The sequence below is a fragment of the Rhinopithecus roxellana genome, chromosome 6 (genome assembly GCF_007565055.1).
Source record: "Rhinopithecus roxellana isolate Shanxi Qingling chromosome 6, ASM756505v1, whole genome shotgun sequence".
Taxonomy (NCBI): domain Eukaryota; kingdom Metazoa; phylum Chordata; class Mammalia; order Primates; family Cercopithecidae; genus Rhinopithecus; species Rhinopithecus roxellana.
The window spans coordinates 148997206-149015955 of NC_044554.1; the positions used below are offsets into that span (position 1 = coordinate 148997206).

Genomic DNA, 18750 nt, shown 5'->3' on the forward strand with positions numbered 1-18750 from the left:
TCTCTACTAAAAATACAAATAAATTAGCCAGGTGTGGTGGTGCATGCCTGTAGTCCCAGCTACTTGGGAGGCTGAGACATGACCTCATGTTTTAGAAGGCGGAGGTTGTAGTGAGCCAAGATCATGCCATTGCACTCCAGCCTGGGCAGACAGAGTGGGATTGTCTCGGAAAAAAAAAAGAGATGATGTTATAAAGCAACTTTATGTCAATGAATCTGAAATTTTGGATTAAATAGACAAATTCCTGAAAAAAAATTACAGCCTATGAAAACTGACACATGAAGAAACAGAAAAGGTAATTAATCCCATATCTACGTTAGAAATTGAATCTGCAGTTGAAAACCTTCCATTGGAGGGGTTTCAAGATGGCTGCCTGAGGCACCCGGCTGTCACCTCCTCCACAAAGAAGGACCAGAATGGCAAATAGATAATTAGATGTCAAATAGAACACCTAAAGAAAACAATGGAATTCAGCAGGAAAGTGACTGGGAACTTCTGAGGCATAGAAGGAAAGGGAAGTGAAGCAGCTGGCCCAGCCAAGATCAACTCAGAATCAGGGGAAACTCCCACTGTGGGGAAAAGGTAAGTAAGAGATCCCCAGCAGTCAGCAGTCCATTTTCCCCCAGAGACTCCTACAATTTTAGCCACAGGAGAGTCCCTCAGCCCTCACAAGCCCTGAGACTAGTATAAAGAGATGCCTGGAGTCCATGTAATGACATTGCTCTACAGAAGACATTCATACTGGGTCCCACACATCCCCTGAGATTCAAGCAGCTACGTCATGGTGCCATTTTGAGAGCCCGGCCCCCTCCAGACTACATCACACCTTGGGGCCCAATATCCCCTACATATCTACATCCCTGAACCCCTGTAGACACCCCACTACATCTACCCAAAGGTTTACAGCATCACGATACTGGCTGGAGCCAGCAGTGCAGATGCATCCCCAAAACTTTAGCTCATGCAATGTCTTACACCCCAAGGAATGGGTAGTGAAACACATTGGGGAGGCTGCCCTAGGGACAAAGGGAGCCAAAGCATGCACTCTCCAGAGCCTGAGAGCTGCCTGCCTGAGGGTATTGCCACTGACAGCAAATCCTTACGCCCCAGCAGCACGGCTGCTGCACACCTACACATATCTTAAGAGGCCTGGGAACTGGCTCACCCAGGTACTGTCCCAGGACCTGAGGACAGGCCCATCTAGCCTGCTTCTTGGCCCAAGGGCACCATCCAAGGTCCTGGAGATCAACCTGGTCTGCTTGCCACCAGGAGACCTAAAAACAGGTCTGCTTGTCTGCCACCACCACCAGTACCCATACACGTCATCTGGGAACCAGGAGATCGACCTACCACCCCCCACTGCCACTGGTGCCCACATACACCATCAGAGTGCCTAAAGATACCCATTGCTACTACTACTGGCATCCTAGTGTGACATTCGAGAGCCTGGGGATTGATCCACCCCACACACTGCCACAGGCATCACCCACATATGCCATCTAGGGGCCTAAGCATAGGCTGCCTCCGTACTGCCTTCACCTGTGCCCATGCACATTGTCCAGGAGTCTGGGGATTGACCTACACCACCCACTGCTACTGGCATGCATACATGCCTTCCATGGAGCTGAAGATGGGCCCACACAGGTTGCCAGTGCCTATGCATGTTGTCTGGGGGCCTGGGAATTGATCAGTCCTGCCTGCTACAGCCTTTGTATGCACACACCATTGAGGGGCCTGAGGACAGCTCCAGCTCACCTGGTCCCACCCTCACCAGTGCCTGTGGGCATTGTCCAGAGGCCTGGGAATAGGCCTTCCCTGCCCATCCACACCTGGGGGTGCTAAGGACAGGCCTCCCCAGCCTGCCAGTGCATATGTGCATTATCCAGAGGCCCAGGGATCAATACACGTTTCCCGCCAATGCTGGAGCCCATGCATTCCTTCCAGGGACCTGAGGATGTCCACTCCCAGCCTGCTGCCACTACCTCCACCAGCATTCACCTGCATATGTACCACCTTGGAGCTGGCGGACTGGCCCACCAAGTTTGCTGCCATCAGTGCTAGTGCCCACTGCTGCTATCGCCATTGCTGATGCCATGCACACTGCCCAGGAGTTCAGTGATCCACTTGCGATCCTGGCCCACTGCTGCCACTGCCAGCACTTCAGCAAGCCACCTGGAAGCCTGTATTAGTCTGTTCTCATGCTGCTAATAAAGACATACCTGAGACTGGGTAATTTATAAAGGAAAGAGGTTTAATGGACTTACAGTTCCACATGGCTTGGGGCCCTCACAATCACGATGGAAGGCAAAGGAGAAGCAAAGGCCCATCTTACATGGCAGCAGGCAAGAGAGCTTGTGTAGAGCAACTCCCTTTTATAAAACCATCAGATCTCATGAGACTTATTCACTATCACGAGAACAGCACAGGAAAGACCTGCTCCCATGATTCAATTAGCTCCCACCGGGTCCCTCCCATGACATGTGGGGATTATGGGAGCTACAATTCAGGATGAGATCGGGGTAGGGATTCAGCCAAATAATATGAAGGCCCATGGATCAGCCCATTCAGACCTGCTTCTACCAGTTTCCATGTATGCCACCTGGGAACCCAAGAAACAGCATATTGGTGCCAAAGAACTGGCCCACCTGGTGCCCCAATTCATAGCAAAACCTCACTACAGCGTCTACTAACAATCACAGCCTAACCCACTGAGGAACTCAAAGATATCACTGACACTGATTATAGCTGAAGAAGTCATCTGAAGACTACATTACTGTGTCCACCCAAAATCAAAACCAAAGTGCCCTGCACAACCAACCCTATAGATACATCTACTGGAAAGCATCTTTCCTATAAAAGTCAATTCAAAAAATCAGAATAAGGGACTGTTACACCAAATTCACAGATATCAATGTAAAAACAAACAAAGATGAAAAAGCAAGGAAATGTGACGTGTGTAAAGAGACAATAACTTTCTAGCGACAGGTTTCAATGAAAAATAAATCTATGAAATGTCTGGGAAAGATTTCATAACAGTGTTATTAAAGAAGCTTAGCGAGATACAAGATAACAGATAAATAATACAAGAAAATCAGAAAAACAGTTCATAGTCAGAATGAGAAATTCATCAAAGAGACTGATACATAAAAAAGAACTAATCAGAAATTCTGTAACTGAAGAATTCAATGAATGAAACAAAAAAAAAATCAAGAACTTCAATAAGAGATCAAGCAGAATACTTTTTGAACTAGAAGAAATGTCTTTTGAAAAACTCAGACAAAAACGTACATATATATAAAGTTTAATAAAGAACGAAGAAAGCCTGCATGACATATGGAACACCAAAAAGCAGGCAATCAAATATTCACATTTTGGGTGTTCCAGAAGTAGAAGAGATAAGCAAAGGCATAGAAAGCTTACTTAATGACATTATAGCCCAAAACTTCCCAAGTCTTGCAAGAGATATAGGCATCCAGAACAGGAAGCTCAAAAATCTCCAAATGGATTCAATCCAAAAATGTCTTCTCCAGGGCATATTACAGTTAGACTGCCAAAAGTCAAAGACAAAGAAAGAATTCTAAAATCAGCAAGAGAAAATTGTCAAGGCACATATAAGGGAATCCCCATCAGACTAAGTTTTCTCAGCAGAAACTTATAGGCCAAGAGAAAATGAGAAGATATATTCAAAGTGCTGAAAGAACAAAACTGACAACCAAGATTACTATCCCCACAAAGCCATCCTTCAAAAAAGAAAGAGAAAGAAAGTCTTTCCCAGACAAGCAGAAACTGAGGAAATGCATTACCATGGGACTGGCCCTATAAGAAATACTTAAGGGAGTCCTATATCTGGAAGTGAAAGGACGATACCTACCATCAAGAAAACATGAACGTATAAACTCACTGGCTTCTCACAAATGAGAAAGATAAAAGACTCAAATGTTACCACTACAAAAAACCATCAAACCACAATGATAAGCAATAAGAGAGGAAGAAAGGAATAAAGGATATACAAAACAACTAGAAAACAATTAACAAAATGGCAGAAATAAGTTCTCACCTATCACTAATAACCTTGAATGTAAATGGATCAAATCCCCCACTTAAAAGACATAAACTGGCTGAATGGATAAAAATAAAACATGATTTAACTATATGCTACTGCGTTAGGCCATTCTGCATCACAATAAAAACATACCTGAGGCTGGGTAATTTATAAAGAAAAGAGGTTTAATTGGCTCACAATTCTGTAGGCTATACAAGCATGGCACCAACATTTACTCAGCTTCTTATGAGGGCTTCAGGAAGCTTACAATTATGGCAGAAGGCAAAGTGGGTACATGTGTTTCACATGACAAGAGCAGGAACAAGAGAGACAGACGGAGGAGGTCCCAGACTCTGTTAAATAACCAGGTTTCACATGAACTGAGTGAAAACTCACTTATCACCAAGGGGCTGGTGCATAGGCATTCATGAGGAATCTTCCCCATCATCCAATCACCTCCCATCAGGCCCCATTTCCAATATTGGGAATCACACTTCACCATGAGACTTGGAGGGGACAAACATCCAATCCATATCAGCTATCAACTACCTACAAGAAACTCACATCAGCTGCAAAGACATACACAGACTGAAAGTAAAGGAATAAAAAATTACATTCCATGTAAACAGAAACCAAAAGTGAGAAGGAGTAGCTGTACTTATATTAGATAAAATAGATTTCAAGACAAAAATTGTTAGAAAAGAAAAAGTTTTCAATTTAGCAAGAGGATATAACCATCCCAATAATATTAAATATACGCAGTCAACACAGGAGCACCCAAATATATAAAGCAAATAGTATTAGATCTAGAGGGAGAGATAGGCTCCAATACAATAACAGTTGAGGACTTCAACAAACAGTCTCAGAATTGGCCATCATTTAGACAGAAAAATAAAAAAGAAACATCAGATTTAAACTGCACTTTAGACAAAATAGAACTAACAGATCTTTACAGGTTATCCAACTGCTACATAATGCATTTTTTTTTCTCATCAGCACAGGAAACATTCTCCAGGACAGATCATTTGTTATGCCATTAAACAAGCCTCAACAAATGTAAAATAATCAGAATCATATCAAGTATCTTCTAAGACTACAATGGAATTAAACTAGAAATCAATACCAAGGAAAATTTTGGAAACTGTACAAATACATGAAAATTTAAAAGATGCTCCTGAATGACCACTGAATCAATTAAGAAATCAAGAAGAAAATTTAAAAATTTCTTGAAACAAATGAAAATGGAAATGCAAAATACCAAAACCTATAGGATATAGCAAAAGTAGTGCTAAGATGGAAGTTTATAGTAATAGATAAATAAATTTTAAAAAGTAGAGAGTTTAAATATACAACCTAAAGATGCCTCTTTAAAAAACTGGAAAATCAAGAACAAACCAAACCCAGTATCTTTTGTTCTAAACCCAAAATTAGAACAAAAGAAATAATAAAAATCAGAGCAGAACTAAATGGAATAGAAACTAAAAAGAAACACAAAGGATCAATGAAACAAAAAAGCCTGTTTTTAAAAAAGATAAATAAAATCAATAAACTAGACTAGGCTATACTGATCAAGAAAAAAAGAGAGAAAACTCAAATAAAATCGGAAATGAAAAAGGAGACATTACAACCGATAACACAGAAATACAAAGGATCATCAGAGACTGTTATGGACAACTTTAGCCTAACAAACTGGAAAACCTAGGGGAATGGATAAATTCCTGGACATATACAGCCTAACAAGATTGAACTAGGAAGATACAGAAAACTTGAACAGACCAATAAAGAATAATGAGATTGAATCAGTAATAAAAATTCTCCCAACAAAGAAAAGTCTAGGACTGGATGGCTTTTCTGCCAAATTCTGCCAAACTCATATGAAAGAGCTAAAGCAAATTCTTCTCAAACTAATTCTTTAAAATTAAAGAGGAGGGAATTCTTTCTAATTCATTCTACAAGGCTATCATCCTGATACCAAAACCAGACAAGGATACACACAAAAAGAAAACTACAATCTCCCTAATGAATATAGATGTAAAAATCCTCAACAAAATACTAGCAAACAGAATCCAACAACACATCAAAAAGATAATATACCATAATCAAGTGGAATTTATCCCAGAAATGTAAGGATGGTTCAACATATGCAAATCAATAAACATGATACATCACATCAACAGAATGAAAGACAAAACCCATAAGTTCATCTCAACAGATTAAGATAAACATTTGATAAAATCCAACATCCCTTCTTCATGATAAAAACTGTCAACAAATCAGGCATAGAAGGAACATACCACAACATAATACAGGCCATATACAAAAAACATCATCATACTGAATAGGGAAAAGCTGAAAGCATTTCCTCTAAGAATTGGAACAAGACAAGAATGTCCCCTTTCACCACTCCTATTCAACATAGCACCAGAAGTCCTAGCCAAAGCAATTGGGTAAGAAAAAGAAACAAAAGGCATTCATACTGAAAGACAGCAGGTCAAAATGTTTCTCTTTGCAGATGACACAATCTTTTATACAGAAAAAACTAAAGACTCCACCAAAAAACTTTTAGAACTGATAAACGAATTCAGTAAAGTTGCATGATACAAAATCAATGTACAAAACTCACTAGCATTTCTATACACTAATAATGAACTAGCTAAAAAAGAAATCAAGAAAGCAATCCCATTTACAATAGCTACTAAATAAATAAATAACCTTAAAATAGATTTAATCAAGGAGGTGAAAGATTTCTACAAGGAAAACTATAAAATGCTGATGTAAGAAGTTGAAGAGGACACAAACAAATGGAAGACATCTCATGCTCATGGATTGGAAAAATTAACATTGTTAAAATGATCATACTGACTCTAAAGCAATCTACAGGTTCAATGCATAATTATTAAAATACCAATGGCATTTGTCACAGAAATAGAAAAAAAAGTTCTAAAGTTCACAAGGACCACAAAAGACCCCAAATAGTCAAAGCAATACTGAGCAAAAAGAACAAAGTTGGAGGCATCACACGACCTGATTTCAAAATATACTACAAAGCAATAATAACCAAAACGGCAAGGCATTAGTATAAAAACAGGCACACAGACCAATGGCACAGAATAGGAAACCCAGAAATAAATCCATGTATTTATAGCCAAATAATCTTTGACAAAGCTGAAAAGAACACACACTGGGGAAAGGACACCCTCTTCAATGAATGGTGCTGGGTAAACTGGGATCCATATGCAGAAGAATGAAACTAAATCCCCATCTCTCACCATATACATGTAGAATAAGCTCAAAAACTAAACCCCTATCTCTCACCATATACATGTAAAATAAGCTCAAATGGATTAAAGACTTAAACATAAGACTCAAAATGGTAAAACCACTAGAAGAAAACAGGAAACACCTCAGGACACTCGTGTAGATAAAGCTTTTATGGCTAAGACCCCAAAAGCATAGGCAACAAAACCACAAATAGACAAATAGACAAAAACTAAAAAGTTTCTTCACAGCAAAGGGAACAATCAATACAGTGAAGAGACAACCTGTAGAATGGGAGAAAATATCTGCCAACTATCCATCTGACCAAAAACTAATACCCAGAATATACAAGGAACTCAAGCAACTGAAGAGCACAAAACACAAATAATACCATTAAAAAGTGAGGAAAGGATCTTAATAGACATTTCTCAAAAGAAGACATACAGGTGCCCAACAGGTATATAGGAAAATGCTCAACATCACTAATCATCAGGGAAATGCAAATTAAAACCACAATGAGGTATCATCTCATTGGAGTTAGAACGGTTATTACCAAAAAGACAAAAAATAACAGATGCTGATGAGGATGCAGAGAAAATGAACTCATACACTATTAGTAGGAATGTAAATTAGTACAGCCATTATGGAAAACAATATGGAGGTTTCTTTAAAAACTACAAATAGAATTACCATATACTACAGTAATTCCACTACTCAGTATTTTTCTAAAGGAAATCAGTATATCAAAGGAATATCTGCACTCCATGTTTATTATAGTACTATTCACAATAGCCATGACATGGAATCACCCTAAGTGTCCATAAACAGATGAATGGGTTTTAAAAATGTGGCATATCTACACAATGGAATATTACTAAGCCATAAAAAGAATGAAATCCTATCACATGCAGTGACATGGATGGAACTGGAGGTCATTATGTTAAATGAAATAAGCCAGGCACAGAAAGACAAATATCGTATGTTCTCACTCATGTGGGAGTGTAAAAAGTTAATTTCACGGAGGTAAAGAATAGAATGATAGTTACCAGAGGCTGGGAAGTGGGGATAGGTGGGAAGATGAAGAGAGATTGGTTAATGGGTGCAGACAGTTAGAAGGAATAAATTCTAGTGTTCAATAGCACAGTAGGGTGACTATAGTTAAGAATGATATATTGCATATTTCAAAATAGCTAGAAGAGATTTGAAATGTTCCCAATATAACGAAATGACACATGTTTGAAGTGATGAATAGCCTAAATACCCTGATTTGGTCATTAACATTAAATGCATGTATCAAAATATTACATGTATTCTATAAAGATGTACACTTATTATATACCACCAACAACAAAACCCTTCCTTCAAAAAAATCTCCAGGCCCAGATGGCTTCACCAGTGAATTCTCCTAACACTTAAAGATACTGTTTCCAATAACAGAAAGAGGAAACACTTCCCAACTTATGAGGCCAATATAACCATGATTCCAAAACTTGAAGAGGACATTACAAGAAAGGAAGATGATGAGAGTAACATCTGACCCCAAAGTGGAGGTTGCACTAGGATATCAGCTAGAGAGATTTTGTCCTGAGGCTCCACATGTAATACAAAAATGTCATCACACGTTTGCCAGAGGAGATTGTGTTGAAAGCTCCTCTTACAATTTGTCAAGTTCTCTCCCCAAATACAATGCAATTCTCTCATTAATGATTTGCCTCTTTGGACTGAGCACTGTCTTTTTAATGAATTGTCTCCTTACCTCTTGAACAATGCCTAAACTTTTGTCTGGTTTTATATTTAGTCCTATGTATGTATGAACTCAGACCACTCTTCTCTGTGGAAAGCAGGGCCACAGAAGACACACACTGGCTGTTGTATGGCTTTGCTTAAGGTCGGCCATGTCTCATTGGTATTCAGGCTTTATTTTCAATCCCATTCTCCCATTCCCACAACCTGCCTGCTCCCAAGCATCGTCCTACCTGATGGAAGTCACCCACTTGCCGGACATAACCAGCCACTTCATTGTCAGATTTAAAGATCTTCCAAACTTTTTTTTCTGCCTTCTTGTATTCCTGGGATCCTTTCCAGTTCATGCCCATCAAGGAGCGCTCTGTCAGGGCAGCTGCCACGATGATGTCCAGTTGGCCATTGTACATCAGAACCTGAAATGAAATCAAGCCATCAGCAAATGCAAGATTCAGGAGGTGAAGCTCATGAATCAAGCCAGGTATAAACAGTGAGCCAGTGAGAGAGAAAAAGAGACAAGAATCTCTCTGAGATTTTCTTCTAGTTAGCCATAAACAACAACAATCTGAAATAAACTCAAGCCTTGTCTCTACCACTGCATTCTTCATAGTAATCTGCATAAAGGCCTCTCTTGGTTGCAAAAACATTTGTGTTGTATTACCTAGTGATACGTATATACAGGTTTTACTTGGATTTATGGCTATGTTAAGGCAGAGGACTGTGGTTACATTTTAGTGGAACTAAGGAATACTACCCCCTAGGATTTTCATGAAGCCTGCATTTCATTAACTTCAACTTCAGGCACTGCAGTCATTGGCAAGCTGAGCAATCTCTTGGGTATTGCTAATCCATATTGTCCTCCTCTCCTACACTGATTTCAGTGGCAAGTATAATTTTTTTGCAGCAGCAGACAGAGATTTAGGTGCCTCAAATTTGTTTCTTATTGGAAGCAACTATGCCTGCCATGCCACTTGTAAAACTTCCTTTTAAAAAATATGATAGCTGCTTGTCAACAGTGAGGAATGTTCTTTCTTCCTAGAATACAATTTTTTGTGTGTGTCAAACTGATGGTTATCATAGGAAAAACAACACTGAGGTACTTCTTTTCTTTAATCCTAAAACAATTTTCAATTTGCTTGAAAAAAAAATTCAGATAATTCCCAATTCTGATAAAGTTGAAGAACTAATGGGGACAGTATAAAATGGCTCTACTTTTCAGAAAAGCAGTAGCCAATTTTCTGCCCCCAAACTTAAAAATGTTGAAATTCCTTATCCCAGTAATTTCAACTTGTAGAATATATTCTAGGAAAACAGGTCCAAAGAATTTTTTTAAAATTATATATATTCATTGAGTCTTATAATGAAAAACTCAAACACAATCCAGAAGTCCTATAATTGAGTAGGTAAATGCATAGCAGTACAGGAATTCTATAGGATATTATAACACCATTTAAAAATGTTTCATTGAACCATGAGGCAATGTGGGAAACGCTTATCACATAATGTTACGTATGAAAGCAGAAAGTCAAATATCATGTATATCACGATTATAACTATAAAAATCAGTGTACATATTCACATGTATGGAATACAAAGTTTGAAAATGTTAGTAATTAATTTAGATGGTGGAAATCTGAGTAATATACCCTCCTTTCTTCTACTTTAATGCTACTTCTATGCAACTAACATATTATCATAAAGTATTGCCACTCCACCTCCAACAAAGAGGTCAGCCTCAACTCCATGCTACCTTTGATCTATTTGAAGGCTCTGATTTGGCCCCAGGTAGAGACCTTTGGTTGAATCCTCAAATTGGATATAAAATATTTCACTGCATATGTTTCCGTCTTTCCCTTTATGGTGCGGGCATCTTAAAAGGCTCAAACATAATTAAAAAGTCCAGGACTTTTACACACTCCAAATCCTCAAGCAGCAGTGGGACAGCAGTCAGACTAAGATGAAAGAGCCCCGGGCCCCCACTGCAGGAACATGAGGCCTTTCAAGTTAGTCAGTCACCATCACCACCCCCACTCCCCTAAGAAGAAACCCACAGGAAAATCCTGATAGATTTAAAGCCTGTGAAAAAAATTCAACTCAACTCCAGTCATAAAATATTTGCGCTGTTTATACAGAGAAATTACCTCAAAGACCTTGAGTACTTAGGGCCTCTGCAAAACCTCCTATAGTTGTTTTGGCCAACAGTATGGAAACAATTACACATGATCAGTACCCGTGAACAAGGTTTAATTACTTCACCATTCTAGGAAGACCTGATTATAGCTGATTAGCAAAGACCATCATGCATAAAGTGATTCTTCTTCTAGAATTCAGTGTAAAAGATGCTGATCAATCAGCAAATTCATAGCACATCCATTTAGTTTTACTCTTCATGGACACTATAGGCAGCTTGCATCTCTCATGTGTCTCCCACAGCTTTCTTTACTGACAATCATTACTATATTTTGAAATCAATGTGATGTTTTTTTCATCCTTAAGGGACAACAGCAAAGTCCCCATGTTACAGCAAAAACAAATTTATATGTACAGCACTATATTACATGTTGAACTGACGTGGAATGAGGACCATCCCTGAGTTGCTTCTCTTGTTAGTCAAGACTTATCATAACAAGAGCACCAACTCTCTGGACCAAAAAACAGTGAAGAGCTGAACTGCACAATCTCACACAGGTGATGTGTAGAAGGTCTACATTTGGGTACAAATGGAAACCCTTCCTTTGCAAAGCAAGGAAACCATTTTGTATTTCTGAAGGGCACATAAGTCAAATGCAACAAAAAAGAAACCAGAATAATGATCATGAGAAGTGATTTCAAAGCTGACGCTTAAGGCAGGCCAGCATTAAACATAAGAATTCCAGAGCTCTTATTTTCACCTAAATGTCACATTAATTCTCATGAGCCCCTACAGGAATACCCCAGTTAGGTGCCTCTAGGCTGGATGAGTGGATGAGATAGCCCAGGACCCAGTGACTGAGTATGAGAAGCAGGTGGGCATGGCATAGAGGTGGTCCTGAAGCCCAAGGGCACACGTTGGCTACCCACATCCTGATAGAAAAGTTCCAGGCAGGACCTTAGCTCTGACAGGGACAGGTTGGCCCAATATGTCTGCACACTCATCTCACTTCTCCCCTGGTAGGGTGACCAACTGTCCCAGTTTGCCCTGGACACGAGTTGCCCAGCAAGACATTCAGTGCTAAAACTGGGACACTCTGGAGCAAACCTACCCTGAGGCTTGCTGGTATTTTAAGCAACAAGGTCTAAAGACAGAAGGGAGGAGACAGAGATGAATGCAGCTTTTAGCTACACTTCCCTTGTGAATAGTGATTGGAACAAAACAAGGAACAAGGAAAGAGCTGGTTGGAGCTGGTTTCCAGCGACACACCACGCAGTGCCCTGAACACACATGTCCTCACTTTCCTTTCTGGTCAGCTGTAGGCCTCTGGTAAGGGAGCAAAGCCACTGCTTTTAGAGACTTCTTTTACTCCTTAGAGACCTGGCTGCTTAGCTTATTGAAACTGATGGTTATGCAATGTCACAGAAAAATGTTTATCTTATGAAAAAAATCAATGAAAAACTGAGATTTCACTTGTTTGTACTCTAATTATCACATATTTAAAAATGCTTCAAACCTGGGGAAAGAACAAATCAAAATACAGTTAAGTTATTTGAACTGTGGTTGATTGTTTTAGACTGGCTATTTTCTAGGTTTTTGTTTTGTTTCGTTTTTGGCAAATGTGGTTATAATTCCTTTTTATTTATTTATTTATTTTTAAGAGACAGAGTCTCACTATGTTCCCCAAGCTGGAGTGCAATGGCACAATCTTGGCTCACTGCAACCTCCACCTCCCGGGCTCAAGTCATCCTCCTACTGGGACTACAGGTGTACGCCACTACACCCAGCTAATTTTTTTGTATATTTTGTAGAGATGGGGTTTCGCCACGTTGCCCAGGCTGGTCTTGAACTCCTCGGCTCAAGCAATCTACCCACCTCAGCTTCCTTCCCAAAGTCCGGGGATTACAGGCATGAGCCACTGCAACCTGGCCATAGAATGCTTTTTATTGATTGATTTATTTATTTTTCTTCAAGTTCAGGGGTATATGTGCAGGTTTGTTACACAGGTGAATGTGTGCCATGGTGGTTTGCTGCACAGATCATCTCATCACCTGGGTATTAAGCCCAGCAACCACTACCTATTCTTCCTGATGCTCTCCCTCCCCCAACACCCTCCTGACAGGCCCCAGTATGTGTTGTTCCCCCCATGTGCCCATGTGTTCTCATCGTTTTTTAAAAAAATAATTCTTGAATATAGCACACTGATGGGTCTTGACTCTATCCAATTTGCCAGTCTGTCTTTTAACTGGAGCATTTAGCCCATTTACATTTAAGGTTAATATTGTTATGTGTGCATTTGATCCTGTCATTATGATGTAAGCTGGTTATTTTGCTCATTAGTTGATGCAGTTTCTTCCTAGCATCGATGGTCTTTACATTTTGGCATGTTTTTGCCGTGGCTGGTACTGGTTGTTCTTTTCCATGTTCACTGCTTCCTTCAGGAGCTCTTGTAGGGCAGGCCTGATGGTGACAAAATCTCTCAGCATTTGCTTGTCTGTAAAGGATTTTATTTCTCCTTCACTTATGAAGCTTAGTTTGGCTGGATATGAAATTCTGGGTTGAAAATTCATTTCTTTAAGAATGTTGAATACTGGCCCCCACTCTCTTCTGGCTTGTAGAGTTTCTGCTGAGAGATCTGCTGTTAGTCTGATGGGCTTCCCTTTGTGGGTAACCTGACCTTTCTCTCTGGCTGCCCTTTACATTTTTTCCTTCATTTCAACTTTGGTGAATCTGACAATTATGTGTCTTGAAGGTGCTCTTCTCGAGGAGTTATCTTTGTGGCGATCTCTGTATTACCTGAAGTTGAATGTTGGTCTGCCTTGCTAGGTTGGGGAAGTTCTCCTGGATAATATCCTGTAGAGTGTTTTCCAACTTGGTTCCATTCTCCCCGTCACTTTCAGGTACACCCATCAGACGTAGATTTGGTCTTTTCACATAGTCCCATACTTCTTGGAGGCTTTGTTTGTTTCTTTTTCCTCTTTTTTCTCTAAACTTCTCTTCTCACTTCATTTCATTCATTTGATCTTCAATCACTGATACCCTTTCTTCCAGTTGATCGAATCAGCTACTGAAGCTTGTGCATTCGTCACGCAGTTTGAGTGCCATGGTTTTCAGCTCCATCAGGTCATTTAAGGACTTCTCTACACTGGTTATTCTAGTTAGCCATTTGTCTAATCTCACATGCAGAGACACACATAGGCTCAAAATAAAGGGATGGAGGAAGATCTACCAAGCAAATGGAAAACAAAAAAAAGGCAAGGGTTGCAATCCTAGTCTCTGATAAAACAGACTTTAAACCAACAAAGATCAAAAGAGACAAAGAAGGCCATTACATAATGGTGAAGAGATTAATTCAACAAGAAGAGCTAACTATCCTAAATATATATGTACCCAATACAGGAGCACCCAGATTCATAAAGCAAGTCCTTAGAGACTTACAAAGAGACTTAGACTCCCATACAATAATAATGGGAGACTTTAACAACCCACTGTCAACATGAGACAAATCAACGAGACAGAAAGTTAACAAGGATATCCAGGAATTGAACTCAGCTCTGCACCAAGCAGACCTAACAGACATCTACAGAACTATCCATCCCAAATCAACAGAATATACATTCTTCTCAGCACCACATCGCACTTATTCCCAAATTGACCACAGAGTTGGAAGTAAAGCACTCCTCAGCAAATGTAAAAGAACAGAAATTACAACAAACTGTCTCTCAGACCACAGTGCAATCAAACTAGAACTCAGGATTAAGAAACTCACTCAAAACTGCTCAACTACATGGAAACTGAACCTGCTCCTGAATGACTACTGGGTATATAATGAAATGAAGGCAGAAATAAAGATGTTCTTTGAAACCAATGAGAACAAAGACACAACATACCAGAATCTCTGGGACACATTTAAAGCAGTGTGTAGAGGGAAATTTATAGTACTACATGACCACAAGAGAAAGCAGGAAAGATCTAAAATTAACACCCTAACATCACAATAAAAAGAACTAGAGAAGCAAGAGCAAACACATTCAAAAGCTAGCAGAAGGCAAGAAATAACTAAGATCAGAGCAGAACTAAAGGAAATAGGGACACAAAAAACACTTCAAAAAATCAATGAATCCAGGAGCTGGTTTTTTGAAAAGATCAACAAAGTGGATAGACTGCTAGCAAAACTAATAAAGAAGAAAAGAGAGAAGAACTCAAATAGACGCAATAAAAAATGATAAAGGGGATATCACCACTGATCCCACAGAAATACAAACTACCATCAGAGAATACTATAAACATCTCCATGCAAATAAACTAGAAAATCTAGAATGGATAAATTCCTGGACACATACACCCTTCCAAGACTAAACCAGGAATAAGTTGAATCCCTGAATAGACCAATAACAGGCTCTGAAATTGAGGCAATAATTAAGAGCCTACCAACCAAAAAAAGTCTAGGACCAGACGGATTCACAGCCGAATTCTACCAGAGGTACAAGGAGGAGCTGGTACCATTCCTTCTAAAACTATTCCAATCAGTAGAAAAAGAGGGAATCTTCCCTAACTCATTTGAAGAGGCCAGCATCATCCTGATACCAAAGCCTGGCAGAGACACAACAAAAAAAGAGAATTTTAGACCAATATCCCTGGTGAACATTAATGCAAAAATCCTCAATAAAATACTAGCAAGCCGAATCCAGCAGCACCTCAAAAAGCTTATCCGCCATGATCAAGTGGGTTTCATCCCTGGGTTGCAAGGCTGGTTCAACATATGCAAATTAATAAATGTAATCCAGCATATAAGTAGAACCAAAGACAAAAACCACATGATTATCTCAATAGATGCAGAAAAGGCCTCTGACAAAATTCAACAGCCCTTTATGCTAAAAACTCTCAATAAATTTGGTATTGATGGGATGTATCTCAAAATAATAAGAGCTATTTATGACAAACCCACAGCCGATCTCATACTGAATGGGCAAAATCTGGTAGCATTCCCTTTGAAAACTGGCACAAGACAGGGATGCCCTCTCTCACCACTCCTATTCAACATAATGTTGGAAGTTCTGACTAGGGCAATCAGGCAAGAGAAAGAAATAAAGGGTATTCAGTTAGGAAAAGAAGAAGTCAAATTGTCCCTGTTTGCAGATGACATGATTGTATATTTAGAAAACCCCATCATCTCAGCCCCAAATCTCCTTAAGCTGATAAGCAACTTCAGCAAAGTCTCAGGATACAAAATCAATGTGCAAAAATCACAAGCTTTCTTATACACCAGTAACAGACAGAGAGCCAAATCATGAGTGAACTCCCATTCACAATTGCTTCAAAGAGAATAAAATACCTAGGAATCCAACTTACAAGGGATGTGAAGGACCTCTTCAAGGAGAACTACAAACCACTGCTCAACAAAATAAAAGAGGACACAAAAAAATGGGAAGAACATTCCATGCTCATGGATAGGAAGAATCAATATTGTGAAAATGGCCATACTGCCCAAGGTAATTTATATATTCAATGCCATCCCCATCAAGCTACCAATGACTTTTTTCAAAGAATTGGAAAAAACTACTTTAAAGTTTATATGGAACCAAAAAAGATCCTGCATTGCCAAGACAATCGTAAGCCAAAAGAACAATGCTGGAGGCATCACGCTACCTAACTTCAAACTATACTACAAGGCTACAGTAACCAAAACAGCATGGTACTGGTACCAAAATAGAGATCTAGACCAATGGAACAGAACAGAGCCCTCAGAAATAATACCACACATCTACAACCATCTAATCTTTGACAAACCTGACAAAAACAAGAAATGGGTAAAGGATTCCCTATTTAATAAATGGTGCTGGAAAACTGGCTAGCCATATGTAGAAAGCTGAAAGTGGATCCCTTCCTTACACCTTAAACAAAAATTAATTCAAGATGGATTAAACACTTAAATATTAAACCTAAAACCATAAAAACCCCAGAAGAAAACCTAGGCAATACCATTCAGGACATAGGCATGAGCAAGGACTTCATGTCTAAAACACCAAAAGCAATGGCAACAAAAGCCAAAATTGACAAATGGGATCTAATTAAACTAAAGAGCTTCTGCACAGCAAAAGAAACTACCATCAGAGTGAACAGGCAACCTACAGAATGGGAGAAAATTTTTGCAATCTACTTATCTGACAAAGGGCTAATATCCAGAATCTACAAAGAACTCAAACAAATTTACAAGAAAAAAAAAAAAAGAACCCCATCAAAAAGTGGGCAAAGGATATGAACAGACACTTCTCAAAAGAAGACATTTATGCAGCCAACAGACACACGAAAAAATGCTCATCATCACTGGTCATCAGAGAAATGCAAATCAAAACCACAATGAGATACCATCTCACACCAGTTAGAATGGCAATCATTAAAAAGTCAGGAAACAACAGCTGCTGGAGAGGATGTGGAGAAATAGGAACACTTTTACACTGTTGGTGGGACTGTAAACTAGTTCAACCATTGTGGAAGACAGTGTGGCAATTCCTCAAGGATCTTCAACTAGAAATACCATTTGACCCAGCCATCCCATTACTGGGTATATACCCAAAGGATTATAAATCATGCTGTTATAAAGACAAGTGCACACGTATGTTTATTGCGGCACTATTCACAATAGCAAAGACTTGGAACCAACCCAAATGTCCATCAATGATAGACTGGATTAAGAAAATGTGGCACATATACACCATGGAACACTATGCAGCCATAAAAAAGGATGAGTTCATGTCCTTTGTAGGGACATGGATGAAGCTGGAAACCATCATTCTCAGCAAACTATGGGAAGGACAAAAAACCAAACACCACATGTCATAGGTGGGAACTGAACAATGAGAACACTTGGACACAAGAAGGGGAACATCACACACCGGGGCCTGTCGTGGGGTGGGGGGAGGGGGAGGGATAGCATTAGGAGATATACCTAATGTAAATAATGAGTTAATGGGTGCAGCACACCAACATGGCACATGTATACATATGTAACAAACCTGCACGTTGTGCACATGTACCCTAGAACTTAAAGTATAATAAAATAATTCTTAAAAAATTAATTAATTAATTAATTAATTTAGAGACCAGGTTATGAGACTGGCTATTTTTAGTATTTTTGGTAGAGACAGGGTATCACCATGTTGACAAGGCTGGTCTCAAACTTCTGGACTCAAGTGATTCACCTGCCTCGGCCTCCCAAAGTGCTGGGATTATAGGCATAAGCCACTGCACCCAGCCTAGAATGCTTTTATAATGAAAAAAAGAAAAAACAAAGAACAATGATGCTATGAGGTTGGACACCTCAGTTTGGCAAAAGACGAGCCTTTTGGAGAAATAATTTGTAAGAATTCAAATACCACCACACCAGCTCTCATTTTTTTTTTTTCATGACAACTAGGTAACAAGCTTAATTTTAGTTCATAGACAATCTTTAAAAACTCATTCCAGAATTCAAGCATTTACAAGAGATGGCACTCGGTGACTTGGACCACAAGCATCTTTTTTTTTTTTTTTTCTCTTTGTCAAAAGGCAGAGATGAGGAAAGCATTTTTATTAT

The 18750-nt window shown here is 39.3% G+C and overlaps 1 protein-coding gene across 14 annotated transcripts in view; it reads right to left on the minus strand.

Annotated features, from left to right (window-relative positions):
• The window catches only part of CPVL (carboxypeptidase vitellogenic like), a 207788-nt gene that overhangs the window by 26659 nt on the left and 162379 nt on the right, over nucleotides 1–18750 (minus strand). For all 14 annotated transcript variants that reach the window (XM_030932391.1, XM_030932388.1, XM_010371363.1 and 11 more), the window contains one exon: nucleotides 9277–9459. In XM_030932391.1, the coding sequence (XP_030788251.1) occupies nucleotides 9277–9459 (183 nt within the window). The remainder of the gene's footprint in view (nucleotides 1–9276; nucleotides 9460–18750) is intronic.